General features: G+C 44.5%; 1 protein-coding gene across 2 annotated transcripts in view; it reads right to left on the minus strand.

Moving 5' to 3' along the window:
* Positions 1 to 21,668, minus strand: part of FOXO3 (forkhead box O3) — an 84,756-nt gene that overhangs the window by 10,682 nt on the left and 52,406 nt on the right. For both annotated transcript variants that reach the window (XM_059842328.1, XM_059842329.1), the window contains exon 2: positions 804 to 2,238. In XM_059842328.1, coding sequence (XP_059698311.1) covers positions 838 to 2,238 — 1,401 coding nt within the window. In that variant the 3' untranslated portion in view covers positions 804 to 837. The remainder of the gene's footprint in view (positions 1 to 803; positions 2,239 to 21,668) is intronic.

Genomic DNA, 21,668 nt, shown 5'->3' on the forward strand with positions numbered 1-21,668 from the left:
CTAACATTTGAAAAACACCTATGTCAGAACCAAAATCTACAGATATTCTCTTGGAGGAGTCCAAAAGAAAAAGATATCTAGTCCATTCAGGGAGGGGGAAGGAGGAAAACAGCTACTGCACACTTAAAACATTAATAGGCCAGGACATTCCTGAGACCAGGATCCCACCAATTTATAATTCCTCCATTTGATGCATTTTTTTTGCCAAGAAATACAATTTTATGAAAAAGCAAACCCAAACAACTTTGCTAGTGTTGCTAAGCCTCAGCAGAAGCACAGCTCTGATTCTGTCCAGATCTGTCCCACACACCTGATCCCAAGTGAGTGCTCTCATCTTGCAAAGACACTTCCTCCTCCCCCACAGCAACACTGCTCCACTGACTGCAGAGCCCCTCGCCCCATCCCCGTGTAACACAGCTTGGCTACACGTGGCATCGCCTGCAAGAGGGAATCCATCTGTTGCGACTTCAAAGAAGACGAGTTAGAGCTCTGTGATTCCTAAAAACCACAAATACTCCACCTTGGTTTGCCTGATTTGTCATTAACATTTCTCATGCCTAAATTAAGAAGGGCGCTGAACACCAGATGCGTGCCGACAGTGTTGCAGTCGAGCAACTTTTATAGCTTAGCCTCGTTTCCTTCCACACCTCCACGTTTCTTGGTTGTGCCTGTTGCATACCAACACACAGCAAGCCATCACAAGCCAAATTACTATTATTAGTGTGCACTAACTACTAAGAGTTTGGTGCAAACTCCAATAAAACTAAGGAACTAATTTTTTACCACATCTATGGGGCACTGACCTGTTTGCCCGTTTTCCCTGTTCTCAAAGATCCTTCAGCCTGGTACCCAACTCTGTGATGACGCCTGTTTAGCACCAGTGAAGTTCCCCACATTCAGACTGACAACGTTCTGAGCTGAGATGAGGGAATCAAAGTTAAAATCCAGCCCATCGGCATCCATGAGTTCACTGCGGATAATGGACTCCATGTCACACTCCAGGCTCCCATTGAAAATATCCAGGTCCAAGTCACTGGGGAACTTCTCATGTCCCATGACCGGGAGGTTCACGCTAGAGGAATACAAAGAGGAGCCCGACAGCGGGTCAGAAAGTGTTTGCATAGACTGATTGACAGGTGACTGCTGATGTTTGGTGGATCCCAAGCTGTTGGAGTCACTCAAGCCTATGTTACTGATGGAATTGGACAAGGCACGGCTGCCACTAAGAGAGGAGTTGTGGGACTGGTGCTGGTGATGGGACAGGTTCTGATTGACCAGACCGCCCTGGCTGGACTGCGCGGCAAACGACATCATGGGGTCGTTGCGGAGCATTATATTCCTGCGGGAATTCTGGGCGGACACAGCTGTGCTGGCTTGTGACATGAGTGGGTCAGACTGTGTCATCATGACATCGCTGTGACTAAGCGCATCAGAGGTGAGGAGATCCTGCAGCGTCTGATTGTTGTAATGAGAAATGGAAGAGAAGGTGGCCTGCTTGTTCTCCTGAATCGTCTGCATGGGTGACTGGCGGAGGGAATTCAGGGACGACGGCCCAAACACAGCGTTGTTGAAACTACTTGACGGGGAGCCCAGCCCTGAACCTTTGGAACCATAAGGAAAACTGGAGCTTCTCTGCATTATCCCTCCTGTGGGTGACTGCTGGGAGGGAGGGAGTGTTATATTGTCCAAGAGATCATCCATGAGGTTATCAGTCAGTCCATCATTCAAGTTCATTGTCCCAGCCATATCAGTCAACCTAGGCAACTCCACAGTACACGGTTTGTTTACCGATGGGGACAAGCTCGATGGACTACTGTACAGCATGGGAGAAAGTGGAGCATCATCATCTTGAACATCATCGAGCTCGGTGCTTGCCAAAATTGGTGACAAGCGGCCACTGATCGTACTGGCGTTTGAATTTGTACGGGAGCGAAAATCTGTCCATGCATCCAGCTCATCGCTGCTGCGGGAGGTGGGACTCCCTGGCCACTTGGAGAGCTGGGAAGGGCTGTCCTCACTCGTCTCCTGGGCTGTCTGCAGGGCTGCCTTCTTCTTTGCTGCCCGCCCTCTGCTCTTGGTGTACTTGTTGCTGTTGTCCATTGACACAGCGCGTCTCCGGGGCGCCTTGCCGCCTTTTCCACCATCTGGATTGATCATCCACCAAGAGCTTTTCCCGGTGCCTTCATTCTGCACCCTGACAAATCGGCTGTGGAGTGACAAGTTGTGCCGGATCGAATTCTGCAGGAAAGGAACAAAATAAAGCATCAAGACCAGCACCCCACTTCTTTTACAACCCAAATCTCAATCATTAAACCAACATCCCATGGCAACAGCAACATGAATAAAATCATTGGACCCTCCTGGACATCTCCGTGAATTTCTCAGGTGCTGGATATGGGAGGGCTGGAGTGTGACTGTGGCATGGCAGCATCCTGCTGTAAAGCAAGCCCCAAGGTTGCACTAGTTGTGCATTCCTTGTGCCCATCTCCACACCCCTAAAAGCTTCATCCTAAGAAAAGGTGACATTCCTAAGAGAGTGACATTCCTGCTAGAAAGGAGCTAGATGTTTCTCCCTTACTTTTTACTCAGGACAAACTATTACTATCAGTAATCGTGCCATCAGTTCCTTGAAATAAAAACTGCAAAGGCACAGCAAAAATCTGGCTGGAGGGGTAGTCACACTCATCGCAGCCTCTGCAAATGTCTTTTTAATTCTTCATGGGCACGTGTGCTGTATATTTGTTATAATAATTCCTGAGAAAACTGCAAGTGCTGTTGCTCCTCTCCCACAGGCACTCTGTGCATGACTAAGCTGTACTTTCTCTCTTGATTAGAGGCACCAGAATTATGCCCATACAGCAGTAGCTGGCCAGCTGTCCCCTCACTATAGTATCCTCACCGTCTTCAAAACATGATGTGACACAGAATACAACGATATCCCTGTCCCCGTAAGCTGCTGGATGCAGAGCTGTATGAAGCTGCTGTACACAGCCGGATACTCCCTGCAGTACAGGATGCTGTGGAATACAGGGCTCTCAGGGGAGCCTGCACACAGCCTGCTCTTCTGCCCTACCTGCTCGCACTAGTCAGCAGCATCAAATTGCCCAAACACCACGTTGGCCCAAACTGGTGATAACCACCTCAGAATCAGAAAGAGCCTGAGAAAACCAGCCCACGGTACCCCCAGGGAAACGGCACTGAATTTAAACCAAAATAACTGAGATGAAAATTCCACTCCACTCATCCTGCTGATCTTGTGCTTAAAATATGGATCAAAGAAAGGAAAAGCAAATAGTATTTGTTAGTGTGAATGCTTCCAGGTTTGGTAAACCAACATTTTTTTCCCATGTGGAAATCCAAAAGATTTTTGGAGCGATCCCATATTCCTTTGAGAAACCCCTTGTGCTATTTCTCTAAGCTTAAAGAGTATAGAGTTCTTTTTTCTTAAATTTTGGCAATTACCAGGTGGGTCTGTGAAAAGGATAAAATCACATTTGTCCTATCAACATCTTTTAAAAACACATAGTCAGCAAGACCATAACACAATCAAACCATTCAGAACAATTGCCCCTCGTTTACAAAACACTGAAGGAACTCCAAATTTAAATGGGCAAAGAATGAATTAATAGACAAATAATTCACCAGCACCTCAATATTTGCATCCTTAGAAAACATGGATGCTTGACATAAATAAACTGGAGAAACATATAAAGAAGTGCAGCCTAGCTTTTTTTTTTTTAATAATTCTTTTCAGTATAAAATGCCTTTCTTTCCCCACTGTTTTGTGGTTTTTGTCAGATTGTGAAATGGAAAACATGCCTGAAGTTCTCGCACGCAGACAGCAGACGCGGTTGTGATTATCACTTAATGAAAAGAGAAATCATATGGACCACGCTTCAAAACAGCAACTGTTACGTTTTAAACAATTTACACAAAGCAACTGATCGGACTTTGCTGACATGCTCAAGAGAAGTTTGGGTCAGTGCCTCAGCTATAAACATGACCATTTCTGAGGGACTATCATGCCATCAAAATACGGTGGATTGAGTTGCATCATAATAATTCTACAGTCTAAGGAGGGAAAAAAGTTTTTATTGTTTAACTGATGGTATTTTAACAATATTTTGAGTCTGGCAACAGTCTAACTTCTAATAACTAGGTACCTCCTTACTTTTTCAGGTCTCTCCCTGTAAAACTGGCTGCAGAACCGATGTTTTTTTTTAAAAATAACCTTTCTTGATATTCCAGCTTGTACTGCATCTCTGCAGGTAGCTCTCACCCTCAGTACCTGTAACTTCCAGGGACAACTACTTGTGAGAACATCTGTGTGGGGATTTCTCCATGCAAAGTCCACTCCAGGTTTCAAAAGTCATAGGAACTATGCTGTTCCCCACCTAAAAATGCTGGGTAAAAGAATACAGAGCATCATGACTCTTGCTAATGACAAATAAATCTTTGAGAGGACAAACACCTGAGGTGGCATATGCAGCATGCCATGCACAGCTTCAGATATAAAAAACACTCAGCCAAAGTGCCAGCAGCTAACAGTTTTCAGCCTATAGTATTCTCATAAAAGGGCTTATTTCTGCTGCTGGTATCCATAATATGAAAGTATTTGGCCTAAAACCATGAGAAATCCTAAATGGTAAAATTGTGAGACTGAGGCACCTTTCAGGATGAGGACTCCTGCATGTGTGGATAGGTATATGCACATGTGTAATTTTCTTATTATATCTTTTTGCTCAGTGTCGGTTTTACTGAAATAATAAAAGAATGTAATAATCCTTCTGCATTGAAAATTGGTAGTTATAAAAAAATTCAAGCAGTTTGTTTTCCTTTACATTAAGCACTATGCCACTTATAATCCTGCTTCTGTTTTTCTTTGCTTTTCTTCTGCAGGAAGATTTTCTTAAGCATAATTGTGGGCTAATTTATTTTTGTGTACCCCATCTCCACCCTCTGTTCAAACACTGCCTTAAAACCCACTACTTTCACGTAACCTCCCCCACTAACCTCTTCAGCAACCGCATCTGAGTTTTTTGGTTTCTCCTTCTGTTGGGTGCCCTGCCAAATCAAATCAGGGCTGGATCCTATTATCCTTTCTCATGCAAGTTTTGCTACAGAAGCCACCAGGATTGACAACTCACATCAGTGAAAGCTGTTGCACTGTTCTACCAGGTGGCAATCTGAATGGAAATAACTGTATTTTCTACCTGTTTTCTGAGCTGTCAAAAAATATTCCTATCTGCTTAAAAGACAGGGAAGTATATGAGGACAATCACTGCTCACACCTAGGGGCATTACTAATATATGACCACGCAACAAACCACAAAGGAGGTGGGGCAGCAAAGAAAATACAATTTATCATTTGAACCCACTGCTGATGAAATAAATGGGGATTTGTCTTTGACTTATGTGGGAGATGAATTAGGCCATGATGATGGAAACTTAACACATTTTTCCATGCCAAAATGCAATGAGAAACTTTAAAAGATCCATAAAGGAACTTCCATCATCTGTCCCGGAGACCATATGTAGATGGGAGAGATGCTAGCCAGGCTGCAGACAGCTTGGATACCACCAATGGGTACAACATATGGGCTGTACTCGAGCAGAGCAAAAAAGAAATATGATGAGCTCCTCCCTTTATTAGTGCTGCTATTTATACCGGACTTGAAGAATGTCGTGTGCTCTGCTGAAAGCCAGAAGACTGAGGTTCCTGCAGATAACATCTAGAGCATCATATACTGCCCTGAGGCCAGACCAGCTGGGTTGAAGTCCCTTTGGAAAGTGGTCCTGCAAGAAGAGGGACTGTCCCTGGAGACAAGGAAGACTCAGGGCAGAGGAACACAGAGACCAGGCAGAACTGGTGTGAGCACAGGGTGGTGCAGTGCCACAGGCAAGCAAAGCTGCTGTCCTCCCTTGGCTTAGGCCGATGGCACCATGAGAAGGGCTGAGCTGGGGGCCAGAACAGCCAGGGCAGCAACACCAGGGCTTATACCACTTTCCCCAAACTCAGGGACATGCTCTCAACTTCAACAAATGTTGATCCACTGCCCTGTGTTTTATTTGGTTAATACTCCTCGAGGGATCCAGCTACATTTTGCTCGCAAGAAAATCCCCCGAGATCAGCTAGCATGTCCTAATTACAGGAGTCTCTCTCAATATTTTGATAAGACTGCAAACGGGCAAGCTGACAGAGAGGACACTCCAACATTTCCAAAGTGCCCTATCCCTAATCTGATACAAACAACTGAATGACTCTCCCAAGGAGGCTGGGACTGTGTGTTATTTCAACACTCAGACTGGGTCAGGCAACAGCAGCAAATGCTTGAGCTTTTAAAATGGAGAAAATTCCCCCTCCCTGTGCCCATTTCAGCCTCTTCCAAGCAGTGTTTACCTTGTGGAGCCTGTCCACTAACTCAGACACCAGCTGCAAGTGCTTCCACTGCAGCACAGAGTCCTTTTTGTCTGGAAGCAACATGTGGTATCAATTTATCATCCTCGACAACGCAACAAGGAATCCACTCGCTTTAAAAATAAAATGAGAGTTGTGTAACTTAACTCTTAAAAGTCTCTGGTTTTTTTTTTGTTTTTTTTTTTTTAATAAAGCCTGAAGATTAGCAAGATGAGGTGCAGCTGGTGGCTGATGAGTCCAAGTTACACACTGGCCTGTTTTTCTTTCAATGTTTTGTAGTGAGTAGCAAATTTGCAATTTCAGAGATCGGCTCCTAAACTGTAAAGTTAGGGCTAAAAATCAAAAGCAGTAGTTTAACAAATGGGATATTAAGACATGGTGGGAGAAAAACAAACTATCTGTAGACCAGTAAATGCTGCTAATGCTCACTTGGGAGAATTACACTTTATTTTATCCTGTATTAACATATATGATATTTTTACTTCACTATATGAAGTTGTCTGATGCAGCAGAGAAAGGCATCAGACCTAATACCACTGAAAAGAAGCCATGAAAATAACTCCAGCTTATCAGCCTCCAGATGAACAAAGGGAGTCCAGCTTCTCCATGGCTCTGCTTGCTTGCTTGAATTTCAGTTTTCAGCTTATGTCATCTTGCTCAAAATGCTGTCACACCGATCTTGTTTGGGATGAACACCCCTAGAGACAGGTTCCACCAAAAAATTATTTTCTTTAGGAAAACCCTACTTTTTTGCATTCAGTGTTGATGAAACCAGAGTCTGTTAATAATTCAACACGTTTTGCCCACCTGTTCAGACCAGTGTCTGTGCCTAAACATGAAGTAGCTCAAAACTTGCTTCAACTACCAGTTTTCATAGAATCATGGAATCACAGAATATGTTGAGTTGGAAGGGACACATCAGAATCATCAAGTCCAACACCCAGCCCTACACAGGACACCCCAAGAGTCACACCATGCGCCTGAGAGCATTGTCCGAACACTTGAACTCAGACAAGTGATGCTGTGACCACTTACCTGAGGAGCCCAACCACCCTCAGAGTGAAAAACCTTTTCCTGATATTCAACCTAACCCTCCCCTGGCACAGTTTCATGCCACTCTCTTGGGTCCTGCCACCGGTCACCACAAAGAAGAGATCAGTGTCTGCCCCTCCTCTCACGAGGAAGTTGCAGACTGCAATGAGCTCTCCCCTCAGCCTCTCTTTTCTCCAGGCTAAACAGACCAGGTAACCTCAGTGCTCCTCATATGGCTTCTCCTCAAGGCCCTTCCCCATCCTTGTGGCCCTCCTTCGGGCCACTCTCTAATAGCTCAATGTCTTTTTTATACTGTGGTGCCCAGAAACGTACACAGGACTAAAGGGGATGCTGCATCAGTGCAGCGCACAGTGGGACAATCACATTTTACATTTCACATATTTTACATTTTGTTTGCTTTAAAGTCCCCAAGGAGATTCAGTTGCAAGTAAACAAGAAAACAGATGCAGTGGCTAAAGTTGCCAATTGTGTGCATGCACATAGGAATTCCTGGTGAAACGGATTTGCAAGCCTAGGGATGCTGATCTTTAGAAAGTACCAAGATATTGGTTCCATACAGTCTCTTGTTGTCTAGCTGCATAAGGCTGCAGTGCTACACTTCTCAAAGAACCCTGAAGTCCCAAAGTGGCCTCAGAATTTCTTCCTCTTTCCCATGAGTTTTTGCAAACCAGAAAAATGTATGTAATTTAATAAAGTAGTGAGGGTGCTCTGCAGATACAGAAAAATCAAGAACTAAAATATAAAGAGAGTTCTCCCTCAATATCTATCCAGCCATGTTGTCCTGATATACCTCTTTCCCATATTAAAACAAGTATTATGTGCTCCAGATTGTTATATTTCCCCTAAAGTGTAGAAGCTGCAGGGACAAAAAAAGCATTAAGAAAATTACACAGAGGAAAAGAAATCTTTTCTGACACCCAAAGTGGTTTCGATGTCTGATGTTTGGTATCATCTGCATGTTCCCAAGGCAGCTCCCAAAAATCCCACCAGCTGTTCAGCAGAAGCAGGCAGCCAGAACACACCAGAGTCCTGCAGGGTACACCCCTTCACACCCAGCTGGAAAAGACACCATCCTCACACTCCTGCATATGTGGGGTGACACAGGCTCAGCCCTACAGAAGCATGCCCTCCTTCAGGAAAACAGAAAAAAAAATATCCCAGAGATTTAAAAAAGTCAGCTCCACATCTGAAGGGTGGTGGCTCTGTGGTTTGCCCTCCTCATCCTCTCTTCAAAGGAGTTTTCTGACCTTAGGGGAAGAACACCAGAAGAGGCCTCCTGTGATCAACTCTACCTGCACCTCTGTCCATTGTCTCCCACCCCAGAAGAGCAGAGCCCTGAAGGATTTAAGCTCCTTGGGAGACCAGTAAGTGAGGAAAAGGTTTATCCCCTGAAATGTGCTCAGACAGGAGAGTAGTACCCGGATCTGCCTCCTGTGTCCCGCACATGGGGCACTGAGCTGTGGCTGCCAAATTCCAACAGGAGAAAGCGATTAGCAGAGGGAAAACAAACCCTCCCCGACACGCACACCACGCTCCCCCGGCTGCGCTGGCCACCAGGGCAGGCAGCGAGCCACCTGCCCACCAAGGGGCTTTGTGCCCTCCTCCTTCTAAAGGAAAGCATCTCAAAGCATTGACCTATGGGAACCGAGTCACAACTTGAAAGTTTTTCCTTTAAAAAAAAAAATAAAAGGAAGAAAAGTAAAAAAAGTTAATTCTAGTTAAAACAACCATTGCCTCACTCTTTGCAAACAGTGATATTGCAAATTGTTACGCTGACGTAAATAAAACTTAGCTGAAAATATACACTGCCTGGAAATTGCCTCAGAGCACCACACTTCCAGTTAGCAGAAAAATCTCTAGTTATTTTACAGTCAGACATGCTCTGACCACATGAGGACTCTAATAAATAACATTTGTTTTGCTGTGAGTAGAGCATGCTGGTTGTCATTTACACTGGGTGTTGGGAGATGGGAAGCAGAGTGCAAGGAAAACGCTGATACTTCAACGCAGCTGCGGAACAGCAAGGTCAGGCTCTCCAGCAACATCCCCCCACCCCCAGTGTCAGGAGCCAGGTACCTCAGTAGCCATTGCTATAGGAAGTCTCCTAAAAAATAAAGTGTTATCCTCTGCACGCTATGGCAATGCTTTTCCACATTAGAATAGGATTTGGGAATCAGGAGGCAGGCACTGCCACTGAGGTTGCTAGGGCACCTTATCAAGAGGAACCTTTTCCAGTCCTTTCCACCCGCTTCATATTGTGGCTGCCCAAAACTCAAAACCACAGTTGATTTAAATAAAAGGATTTAACTTAATTAAGAGCAAGAATTTACTGCCAGGCATTGCTCTTGTAAGGTGAAATCCCAAGGGAACTCATCACAGGCTTGACGGGGACATGAACAGAGTCAGCAAGAAAATGGGAGATGTTGCCCTTATTGTACATAAACCCAAGGAGCTGCATACAGAAAGGCTGCAAAGGACACACAGGGCTGGGTCTTTGCAGAGACAGAGTAAACCAGTTGTAATTTCTGTTCAGGAATGGAATCACCAGCAGGTAACATCTTTCTTTTCTCCTATTGTTTCTCAGTGGCAAGCCCCAGCATTTCAAGTGTTTCCACTGTAGGAACTTTGGAAATAACACCATGTTTTACTTGTGGAGCTCCTTCAGCACAGCATCACTGCATTTCTCCTCCACACCACAGAGCCCCCAGAGAAGTGCAAGCACACAGGAGCAATCAACCTGAACATTCTACATAACAGTAACACCCACAGAAACAGCTACTCCTGTCAGCACAGCCCCAATCCACCACTGCTGAAGCTTCTTGAAGAGTCCTCCCAAACCTCAGTGGTCACCCAGTTTGACCTTAATGAAAACAATGCAATTTAACTGCAAGGCAGACTTTCACCACGAAGGCTTTGGGTTTGTATTGCTAGAAAGAAGATCTAGGGAGGGGAAAAAAAAAAAAAAAAGAAAAAAAAAGGCCTCTGTTTTTCATTTCTTATATGCAAAGACCCATGCATCATTGTGGAAGCCAGAGTGCTCAATTCTATTTTTACTCATTCTCAGCATATGGCTGTTACTATACATTGACTATTTAGAAACACGTATGGGCGTTCTTTCATGCCTTTATAAATAAATGTGAGTGATGCTACTGCTTATAATAATTCACTAAAAATAGTAGCTTCCCATGGAAGATCACACAAGCCTCTCACTGCTGAATCACCTATTATAAATCTTCATTTTTTGAAATCTTTTGCAGTCATGGGTTGATTTTTTTAACACTTTCTATGAAATGCAACTAAACCAGCAACAACTCCCACCACACAGTGGCAGGGGAAGAATAAAATCTATGTGTGTGGAGCCAGCATTCCAGGGCTCTGGAAGCCAAGCTCAAGGCTGCCCTGCACGCGGCTCCACGAAGTGCTAGCTCTGAAATGATAGATTGTTAAACACCCGGCCGGGATTAATTGGAAGTGTTGAGCTGCACACACTAAATTGTGAATCTGGTGACAGTTACAGCAAACATGTGACTGATGAGAGGAATAGATCTGATACACTGTCGCCTGACTGAGTTTGATCAGGCCTCAGCAAGCCCTTCAGAAGCCAGCAAAGGCACCTGAGACCTTCTCACAAGAAAGCTCACAAGCAACCTCCAAACCAGCCCCCAGCATTTCTGCTCTGTCAGCTAATCTGAAACAGGACCCCTCTCCTGTGCTATTTTAAGCACATAATTACTTTATTATTGAACCAGAAGATACTATCCGAGTTTTTAAAAAAACAACAGCGTTTTAAAATATGATGTGCTTCAGTTGGCAGCTGAGGTGGCAAAGGAAATGGTCCTGCTCCACAGACCTGAGCTCTGGGGGAAGCTGGGGATGCACCTAAGCGGGGCTCTCAGTGGGTCTGACCCACTGACTTTTACAAGGAAAAAACCCTTGTGAGCCTCCCAAAGGGCAGCTGGTGTGGGAACACGCACCTGTGACTCCAGATATCCACCGAGTTACTGCAGCACTGCTGGGGACAGGGTGTGAATTAGGAGACAAGGGATAAGTGAACAGAACAACTTGAAAAACAGGTATCTCCTTCATGACTCCAGACTGGATAGCTACCAGTAAATACCTGAGCACTCTTCAAAACGTAATGGCAGCTGTAAAATATTAATGCCTTTTGAAAGTAGAAAGTGATCAGTTTTCCTTCTGATGTATTCCGATGTGCATTCTCCTTTCGTCCTGAGAATAACACGTGGACCCTCCCTAGCCCCTTGGTTACACAGATTCCTGTATTTTCCATCACTGGCATTGGGGAACATATTTTAAACACTGCACTTAGGAGTATATTTGAAGAATCCTACAGATTTGCTTTCTGTATATATAAACACAGCTCATGCTGTGCCAGATGACATAGGTGGACAAAAATATCCACCTCTACACCGTTTGTACAAGAACAGTAGCAAGGTGGGTTTACTCCAGCAGTCTTTCCCCCAGAATGCCCATTCTTCGATCTGATTTCTACTGATACATTGCATCAGGGCACTCAGTCCCAAAACCAGGTCTGCCCAGAAACTCACCACCAAGGCATTAGTTTCCATGCTGTGATGCCCTGGGTGTAATCCCCAAGTTGACAGCACTTGATTCTTTCTTCCCTCCCTACGGAAAAAGCTTTTCTGCAGACTTAAAACCAGGTCAGACCTGAACCTAGTGTCACCAGCCACCCTCAGGAGTCCTGGGGAGAAAGGAGCACCTCCATCAAACAAGCCCACCAACCTGTCTTCCTGTTCTCATCTGAGAGCGCCTGACCCTCTCTGCTGGTGGGGGTAGATCTCATCCTCGGGCAGGCAGGTTTTGGGATGGTGACTCCCAGTGCTCCCCACAGCATGGCAACTTCAGAGATCTCCTTCACACTCAAACCAAACTCAACATCTCTGCATTCATCCCAGCTTCACCTACCCCACTTATGAACTGTTTTAGTTTTCCTTGAACCTCACCTCACTCAGATGACTTGCATGTTACTGGTTCTACTGGATTTTTTGAATTTATTTTCTGTTTAGTGCAGGGGCAAAATATACCTGAGGAGCTGACAAAAGGGAATATGACACCTATTACAATGCCAGTGAATCAGCCCTTTGCTACAGAAAGCAGGACATTCCTGTTTCACACGTAACCAGCAGCAGCACCATCCCAGAAACCTCACAATCCAGGTAAATGCACAAATATGAAAGTCTTTTTTTTTTAAGCTGTCTACCTAATTTGAGAAAATAAGACCACCATCATTGATACAATCATAATCCCAAGTGCTGAATGTTGAGCCTAAAGCTAGACTGTGTCAAAATGCTCCAGCACTCAATGCTTTGTTCAAGCCCCACCCCAACACCAGAGCCTGAATAGCAGAATGATGAGTGGAGGAGCCTTTTCATGTTCTGGATTTGAACCTCTATACATGAGTAATCCCTCCTGAGGCCAACACTCGGGCCACGATGGGGTCCTGGTATTGCTCCATACAAGCCTTTTTCAGAGGCAGCTGTGGAGCCACAGGACAATGGGTTTTAGGACCTTGACTGTGTCAACAGCAAGAGTCCTCTCTAGGTAATATGACAAGAATTATCTACCCTGGAGGATGCAGTCTGGTTGAGCTCCAAGTGTGGGAAGGACTGCATCAGTGGAAGACATGTGCATCTGAAAGTTTACAGCATCAACGGGCAGATGAGGAAGCACCAACTCCATAAAGATTCCACAGAAAATAAAATCAAGACACTTGTTTTGCTTTCATTTGCTAGCACAAACCAGCCTTGTCTTCCCTGCCCTTCAGGACAGGCCTTGAGCCAACTTCACAGACACCATCTTATACTCTGGAAAATTCAAAGTTTTGACTTGCTGAATCAAAATCTATGCATTTTGGGGTTGCAGCAGATGTATGGACTCTGAGATGGCCCTACAATTCTTCCAGATATATTCTCTCTCAGATAATTTTCTACTTCTTAGAGAAACTATCCCAGATCTCACAGGGGTTGGGTGGACACAGGCCACATCTGGTTTTTAGGGGAAAACTGATGAGTTTTATTAGTGGAACTACACTGCTTGAAGTAAGCTCCTTTTCAACACTTACATGTTCAAGACACAGGGCAAATTTTAAAGGACAATGCCAAGAATGATGATGCCTTTGTACATCATCTTTTTCTTATGACACTGTTCACAGCATTCATAGCTCAAGAATGCAAGGCCTCCTAAGTATGCCAGGTATCATTTTCAAAAGTAAAGCACACAAGAAACAAGCACCTTCAAGTTGCAGTTGAACAAATGAGGGCAAAAAGAGTGAGCAATGGCAAATACTTATGGGGATATTTTTCCTCCTTTGGAAAGGGAAAGGACCCACTACACCAAAAACCCTGAGATGTACATACATTATGACAGGTCTGCTAATACTTTTGCAATATGAGACAAAATGCAAAATATAAACTGGGCTTACTAACTTTGTGCTTTTTATTTCCTTCTTCTTCCCCCCCCCTCCCCCTTCCCCCACACCATGATTGAAGTTTAGAGGAGATGGGATATCTAGAAAAAAAGAAATTAACCACCCACTTTCTGATTAAGGTTAGAAAAAGGGGAACGAAAAAAAAAAAAAAGATGTGGAAGAGTACAAACTCATCTCCAGTTTTACTTTTTCCAGAGCTAGTGGAAATTAATTCTGTTTATGAGGATCTGCTCATGTGTCTGTTGCAAAGTGAGATTCTCACCTGCAAAGGCTTTTTTCATGTCTAAATGCATACAAACTACTTTGTGTGCTTCAACAGGAATGCCCTCAATGTGTAGGGTAGATGTGCACCAGCCTTTGCCAGACTCTGCCTTGTTGACAAGGATAAACACGAGGAGACATAGAGAAATTTCCAATTTTGTTCACAGGCAAGTTTCAAAGCTTGCAAAAGTTAATGAAAACCTTCTAGTAGTTTTGTAACAGGTTCTTTTTGAGGTGAAAATGCACCATATTCATTATTTTCAGCAGAAATGGGTTTTTGGTGCCATCCAATCACAGCTATGACACCAGCAGCCCTTCCGCAGGAGAGTGACAGCTGAGTCACTAATGCTAAAACAGGGATAAGAAAAGGAAAATGAAAAAGAAACTAGGCTGCTTCCCCTGAGGAGCTAAATACAGTATTTAATGGCATATTTTTATAAGGTTAACAAATCAAATGCTTCAGCTGTGAATTGTTGCCATCATCGTAACTACAACAGGATGACCCCAAACACCCTATCTCCATCTAGGTTTTTTTCCTCCTGTGACACATAAATAAAGAGGAAGAGGCTGGGAGCAGCCTGGCCTTTCACCATACTCTGGTCCTGGGGAGACAGGTTGTGATAGCCACACAAGGACTCAGCAGGACAAACAGCTATGCTGTCAACGCGGGGCGAAGGCGGCAGGAGGGAACAGCTGGGTACTGGTCCTTTCCTGCATCTGCAGCAGCTGCCATCTTCATCAGCTGCTGCCCCCATGGCACTCTGCCTGCACCAGCTGGGGCAGGCAGCACTTGGGCTCCCCTTGTTTAACTCACACTGAAGAGTTGTGTCCCTCCCCGCCCCACTGCCCTTAAATGAGTGTGTCAAAAGCAATTAAAGTCAGGATGGCAAGAAACCTTAAGGCTCTGTGTACAGAGGAGCATCTTTTTACCAACACCACAGAAGTGTTGGGCACTTTGGACTCCATGTCTCAAGCTGCATTTTAGTAAGCTGCATTTTAGTGAAGTAGCTAAGAAATACATGCATACTCTAGAAAATATCTGTTCAGCAGAAAAGTAAGGACTGAAGCTAATTCTCCACAAAGTCAGTTGACAAGGCCTTCTGTGTTAGGAGACCCTATATAGAGTCATAAGGTTTTAGAGCACAACAGGATGAAATCTTTACTTGCTTACCCAAGGTCATGTTTGCCAGCATAGCCCTGGATCAGGGCTGCACCAGCAGAGCTGCTTTTGCACCTTCAGGCCCCAACAAATGGTTCCCTCTGCAAGAGCCAACAAGGTAATCACAAATGCAACATGATCATGGGGTGGTTCAGAACACTGCCTCCTGATCTGATAGCCAAACACGGGAGCGCACAAGATACTGGCATGCAGGGAACTGGGCCACCTGGGCAGATAAATCCTGGCAAGATCATGTGCTAACCTTCCTTCTTGAGGGCAATGCCAGGGAGTGCACATTGGACACTGCATTCATATATTCTTTTTAGGGAGGCACTTTCTCTGAGTCCTAGAGCTTAGCCAAACCCAGCCACGCTTGCCAAACACACAACATTTCTATTTAATTAATCCCATGCATGTCTTCAGCAGACTCCCTGTTTAGCTGGCTTAAAGCACCCCATCCACGCCTTATCACAAACTCTGACCATGTTTTTATGACTACTTTAAGCATAATTCGAGCATGATGCCAAATAGCAAATAAGTTGCTGTTCGTGCAGAATGTCTGGCTGACCTCTGCAGGACTCTTCACATGAGAAAAAGTTTGCAGGATTAGGACCAAAGCCTGGAAGCAGGGTCATCTCTTCCCTCTGCCCACACCCCCCCTCCCTTGGCTCCAGTATCCAGTACATGCTGTCCTCTTCATTACTTCAACACAGTCCTTAAGGCCTTAGACCTCAATGAAGAAAATGAGAAAGCTCTGTGATTCGAGGTATTTAAGAGTGGAAAAAAAGGGCAACTGTTAGGCAGAATCTGCTAGGAGGAGGAGAAGGAATCGGCAGAATGCCAAGAGACAAGAGTCCACAGTCTTCAAATTTCAAAGGTTTTCAGGATAGATGACCTCAAGATACTTTCACAAGCTAGTCTGAACAAGTCACAGTTTGGGCTGGCTTTTTCCTCCTCTCCTTTTTTCCACCTGGATAACTTTGGATTTTTTCACTTGGTGAAAGACAAAATAACTTTAATAACTTCAAATAACTTTACTCCCCTGTGGCACTTACATGTCAATTAGCTCTGGATTGCTGCTATATACAGGGACAGTGTACATGCTTGGGAAAGAGTCCCTGGGAATTGTGACACCATGAAACGCCTCGGTGCTTCAATCCTACCCCATCATTCTGTTACACCAGTCAGTGAACACAGAGTGCTTTCTTCTGCCGTGCCCCTCTCTGTCCCCCACTCCACCACGGAATTAGGACATTGCTGGAACTCAGCACAATGCTATTTGCAGCCATGCATGTTTGAAATAAAACATGTAGTCCAGGATTGTACCTCAGGCTGCCTGAGATTCAGCCCTCTTCTGCTGCCCAAAACCACAAAGACAGTGCTTGCATGTTTAGATAACAACTACAGCAAAATGAAGACTAAAACTGTAAGCAATCCCTTTTAATTGCAGACAGGGCAGGGAGTGACTGCCAAGACGCACTGGCACTAACCAGATGGAGCCTTATGAACATTTGACTTGTTTTACTCCCAGGTTTCCACCCTGAGTCCCACGTGCACGGAAGTCATCAGGGGACATAGTTGGGTTTGTTACTAAAGAACTCCTGGACCCCCATGTGTCAAATGACAATGAGCTCTGCTCTTCTGGTGAGGTATTTTTAACTTCAGGAAGTACCTAGCAAAAAGCTGGGGGATGAGTCCAATGAGCCAAGTTCTCAAGGCAGCCACTGAGAAAAAGAAGAAAAACATCTGGGAAATGTCATGGTGTCATGCCATTGTCCTGTCAGATGGATTTTTGGACACTGCCACACATGCTGCAGCAAGGTTTCCAACCCCCCAAGCACTGCAATATAGGCACCTAATGGGTTAAATCACATCAGTCCTCCAGATTTGCAGTGGTTGATTGAAATGGTCTTCTTCAGGAACAGGAAAAATCCCAGGCATCCTACAGGACACAATGCACGCTTCTCCATGACTGTCCCAACACATAAGGGTAAAATGAAAAGCCTGGAACAGACGTCAGCAGCTCCCAGAGGCCTGACAAGCACTGGAAAGGAGAGCTTTCCAGCACCAAGAAAAGGCTGGGAGTATCACCTTCCCCTGGGTACATAGCAACAGTTGCTAGTTTTGGCAGGCAGCGAGATGCAGTGCAAGACGTGAGGGTGACATCATTTGATTATCACCTCGCTTCCCTCAGATTCAATTGGATTCCAATAACAAATTATTTTTAGAATCGCTACAGACAAAAGCCTTGAAAACTAATTTATTACAGATTTGGGTAGAGGAGGCTGGGGACTATATTAATAGCAGACAAAGCCTTAAAAAGGCCCAAGCATTTGGAATCCAAAACCACAGCAGGAATAGCGTGTACATATTAACAGCAAAGGTAATTAACCTTCTCAAAAACACACTTGAAGATGGGGTGGATTCTCCACTGCCTTAAGCTTTTGCATTTAAGGCTAGATATTCTTCTAAAAAGTGGGATGAAGCTGAAACTGAATTTGGGATTTGTTGTTGAAAGATCTGAAGGTAGCTCTGATACTTTTACTCAGAAGTCCCACCCTTAAAAAACCTAAAAGCCTACTTGTTCCCTGTGCTTGGGAAGTTAAGTCCTAGTTTGCTGATATAGGCATTTGCAGTTTCAAAGAAAGTTAAGAATTACTAGAAGACATAATGACAATGATATAATGATATAATGAAGTTAACTCTCCAGAGAAAGCAGCACGGGAAAAAAAAATTATAAAAGCTCTCCAAAATGTTAAGCCTGAGGCTCATTGCTTTTGCCCTGGACACAAGAAATGAATAACATCATTTCTTGTTACTCCATGACACTGAGAACTTGAAAGTAATTGATCTTGCCTCCAATTTCAAGTTAGCCAAGGTGTTTGTTTAGGAGAAGAGGCTCACATGACAGGCTGGAGCTTCTGAAGGAGACCTTTCCCTGAAGTGGTAGCAGCTCTCTGGAAATAAATAACTACAGGGATTCCCAGGCAGTTGTGGAATTGTCAGCAGCAGTCCACTGCTTTGTGGTGCACAGCACTTCTTCTTTATGTTTATGCAACTACAGGTATTAGTATTTACAGCAAGCAGTTTCTTCTTACATCACTTACTTTGAATATTTGATATCCTATATGAATTTTAATAGACTGTTGTACTGTCTTCTGTTTTTTAGCTTGTCATTTTGTATGCTTGTACAGTGACAGACTAACAAACTACTGAGTGATGTGAGGAACCATGTAGTATGCCACAAAAACTTGTTTTGTAAAATAACAGGGCAGAGCTTTCTTTACTTTTATGGCAAGGACACAGTCTCTGCTCTGCTTGCCCCAAACGACAGTGAGAAAAAGTCTTTTGAGCAAGAAGGAAGGAAAACTAAAAAGCAGAACAGAAGCGAAACTGCACTGTCAGGTTTTCACCCTGCTAGAGCCCTTGCAGTCAAACCCAGGAAGGCTACCCAGTGAAGGGCCCTGGGCTATCACATCATCCCCACCGCAAAACTTCTGACTGACCTAAGCAATTGACTCGTCTGCTAATTTCATTTCTACAACTCACTGCATCGGGACGTGACTGATAAGAGCTGACGAGGAATTCCCACAGACAGGGGCTTTGCAGAGCCTTGCACGCCGTGCAGCGCGGCCGACTCCACCCATTTCTTTCTGCACATGCCACGGTCGCCCACAAATCTGAGGCAGACACACACGACTCTATCAGCAGGACCATATGTGTCTGCAGAGATAGCAAAAGCCAGAGATTGCCATAATTTAGCCAAATAAACAACCTCACATACAAGAAATGACGTGGCAGAAGAGATCCAGGTAAGGACATAGTTTAGGCCTCCTAAATTCAGATGCTTTTTGCTTCAAGTAAGAGAGCAGAGGCAAGAGGCAACCCAATAGCCACATTTGTGTCTCTGCAACACAAATTTCTATTAGGGAGAAGTCAAGAAGGACAAACCATACCCAAAGCAGAGAATACAGACTTCTTCAAAACTGATGCATCTAAATTGAGGATTTTTTGAGGGTATGAAAGGCCTTGGATAAATATTTGGGTAAGAATGGGGAAATGGAGAAGAAAATCAGACCAGCAAGTAACAGGAGTAATGTGAAAATATTTGGTGGGGTAAAGTGGGCAATAAATTATGAACCATCTGGCCCATAGAGATTTATGAGAGACTGTCTGCCAGTGAGGCCAAGCAACTCCTTTTTCTGCAGTGCCATAGGAGAGGAAGCACAAGGGCAAAGACTGAGACTATTGTCCACTGGAAAAGTAGATTTTTAAAAACCCTCAGAGAAGGCAGGAGCAACGTCAAAGTAGACTGAAAAACTCAGGCCTCCTGGAGGTACATGCCTTAAGCTGAAGGCTGTGCAGGTACCTGTTCCCATAACTGCCTTGAACAAAAGATGCAGCATGGCTGCTGGAGGGCTGGGAGGGTGCCTGACCTTATCTGCCCAAGTCCCACTGCACCCTCCTTCATAAGGGCCTGCAAGGATTTACTGCTTCCCCTGGGGTATGCAGGGGTCACAGAATCCCAGAATCCTTAAGGCTGGAAAAGACCTAAGATCATGAAGTCCAACCACTAACCTAAACCTAGTGTGTTCAGCTCTAAACCATGTTCCTAAGTGCCACATCCACACATTTTTAGACGCTTCCAGGGGTGGTGATTCCACCACCTTCCTGAGCAGCCTGACCAACCTTTCAGTGAACAAAAAGGGTCAGTGTACAACAGAGCATCAAGCTGCAACGGACACACTCTCCATGTGTTGTCCATGTGGTTGCATCGCTGCATCCTTTCTCCCTGTGCCCACTGAGACTCTGTGACCACAGCTCTGAGGAGCAGCACTCAGAGACCTTGAGTCCTGCTGCCCGCTGATGACAGTGACCCCATAAAACAGCTTTCTCAAATCAAGATATGATTTACTAGTAACAGAAGGTAGGCAGCGTAATGCTTTCTAAAACTGACTCAAAAGAGGGTATTTGTCTCTCCTACCTTGGTCCCATGCCAATACATGTTCCAGGAGCTGCTGAGAAGCTGAGATTCCTGCAAACTTACAAGCAAGGTGTCTGATCCTAGTGAGTGGCTCTCAAACAACTGCCTACTTTCTGCCTGAAGAGTTTTTTTAACTCTTGGCAGTTCCTTTGATCTGTTCCTCCTTAACACTGGCAAAAGAACCTGAAGCTGAGGAGGTAGCATCTTCCCAGTTAATCGCTTCGGCATTGTATCTTAATCCCTCCTGAGGCACCTTCCCAAAGTTATTTTACCAGCAGCTGCTGTCTTGGCTGCCTGGTTGTTTTTAAAACTACTCTGATACCAAACCAACAATACACACATCCCTGAAGCAACCATCCCAGAACCAGGGCATACCCCCTCTCCATCCCCAGCTGGAGATCCATGCCATGCCAGAGATAGAGAGCAAGGAAGAGAGGGACAAGCCCCATGGCACACCTTTAGGCATCCTGGATGTCCAAGCAGGGAGCTGAGACTAGTGAGGCATCCTGACACTTGAGGCTTCTTTCAGAGGCTCCAAGATCAGAACTGCCCTGCTGCTCATGTCAGGCACAGAGACATCTGAAGCTGGACAATAGTGATTTTCTCCTCTTCCCTCTTCCTAAGGATATTTTTTCCTTGAGTTTCTCCCTTTTCATTGCTGGGATTACAGCAAGCTGGGAGGTCTGTGCAAGCTGTTTTCATCACTGCATACCCAGAGAAATGAACCAAATCATAATAATAGCATATGAAAAAGCAGAAATTTATCTCAAGACCATGGTGTTTCTATTAAGGTGACTGTAGGCAAACACTTATGCCCCATGTGATGGGGAAGGCAGGCAGGCAGAAAGGAATGGGAAAAGGAATTAGTAACAGAAGCAACATGATAATTCATCTCTACCAACAAAAAGGTGCTACAGACTTTCTTCTTGCCCTTCTCAAATAAATGACTTGTAACAAACAATAAAGGTTTGTCTAACAATAAAACAGACAAAGCACTTAATATCTGTAATTTCAGTCTCAGAGAATAAACTATTTAATCCTTCACGTTTAAAATTTCTTTTACTTCTAAAAAAGATCACTAGCTCCTCACTCTGGTGCTTCCACAGCAATTTAGCAGGCATCAAATGACGAGATAAGAAACTGCTAAATCTCAGACCAAAGGAGAAATCTGTCTGCCCTGACTCAAAGGAGAAACCTTCCTATTCAGCTCCCTCTTGAGAAAAGCTGGCATAAATAAATACAGTGCTTTCCTACCTTCCTCATTTAGGAAAAAACCACCATCACCACCATGTGATACAGCCTCAAGACCACAGCTTTCTAGAAAGTA

The sequence above is a fragment of the Haemorhous mexicanus genome, chromosome 3, assembly GCF_027477595.1.
Source record: "Haemorhous mexicanus isolate bHaeMex1 chromosome 3, bHaeMex1.pri, whole genome shotgun sequence".
Classification (NCBI taxonomy): Eukaryota; Metazoa; Chordata; class Aves; order Passeriformes; family Fringillidae; genus Haemorhous; species Haemorhous mexicanus.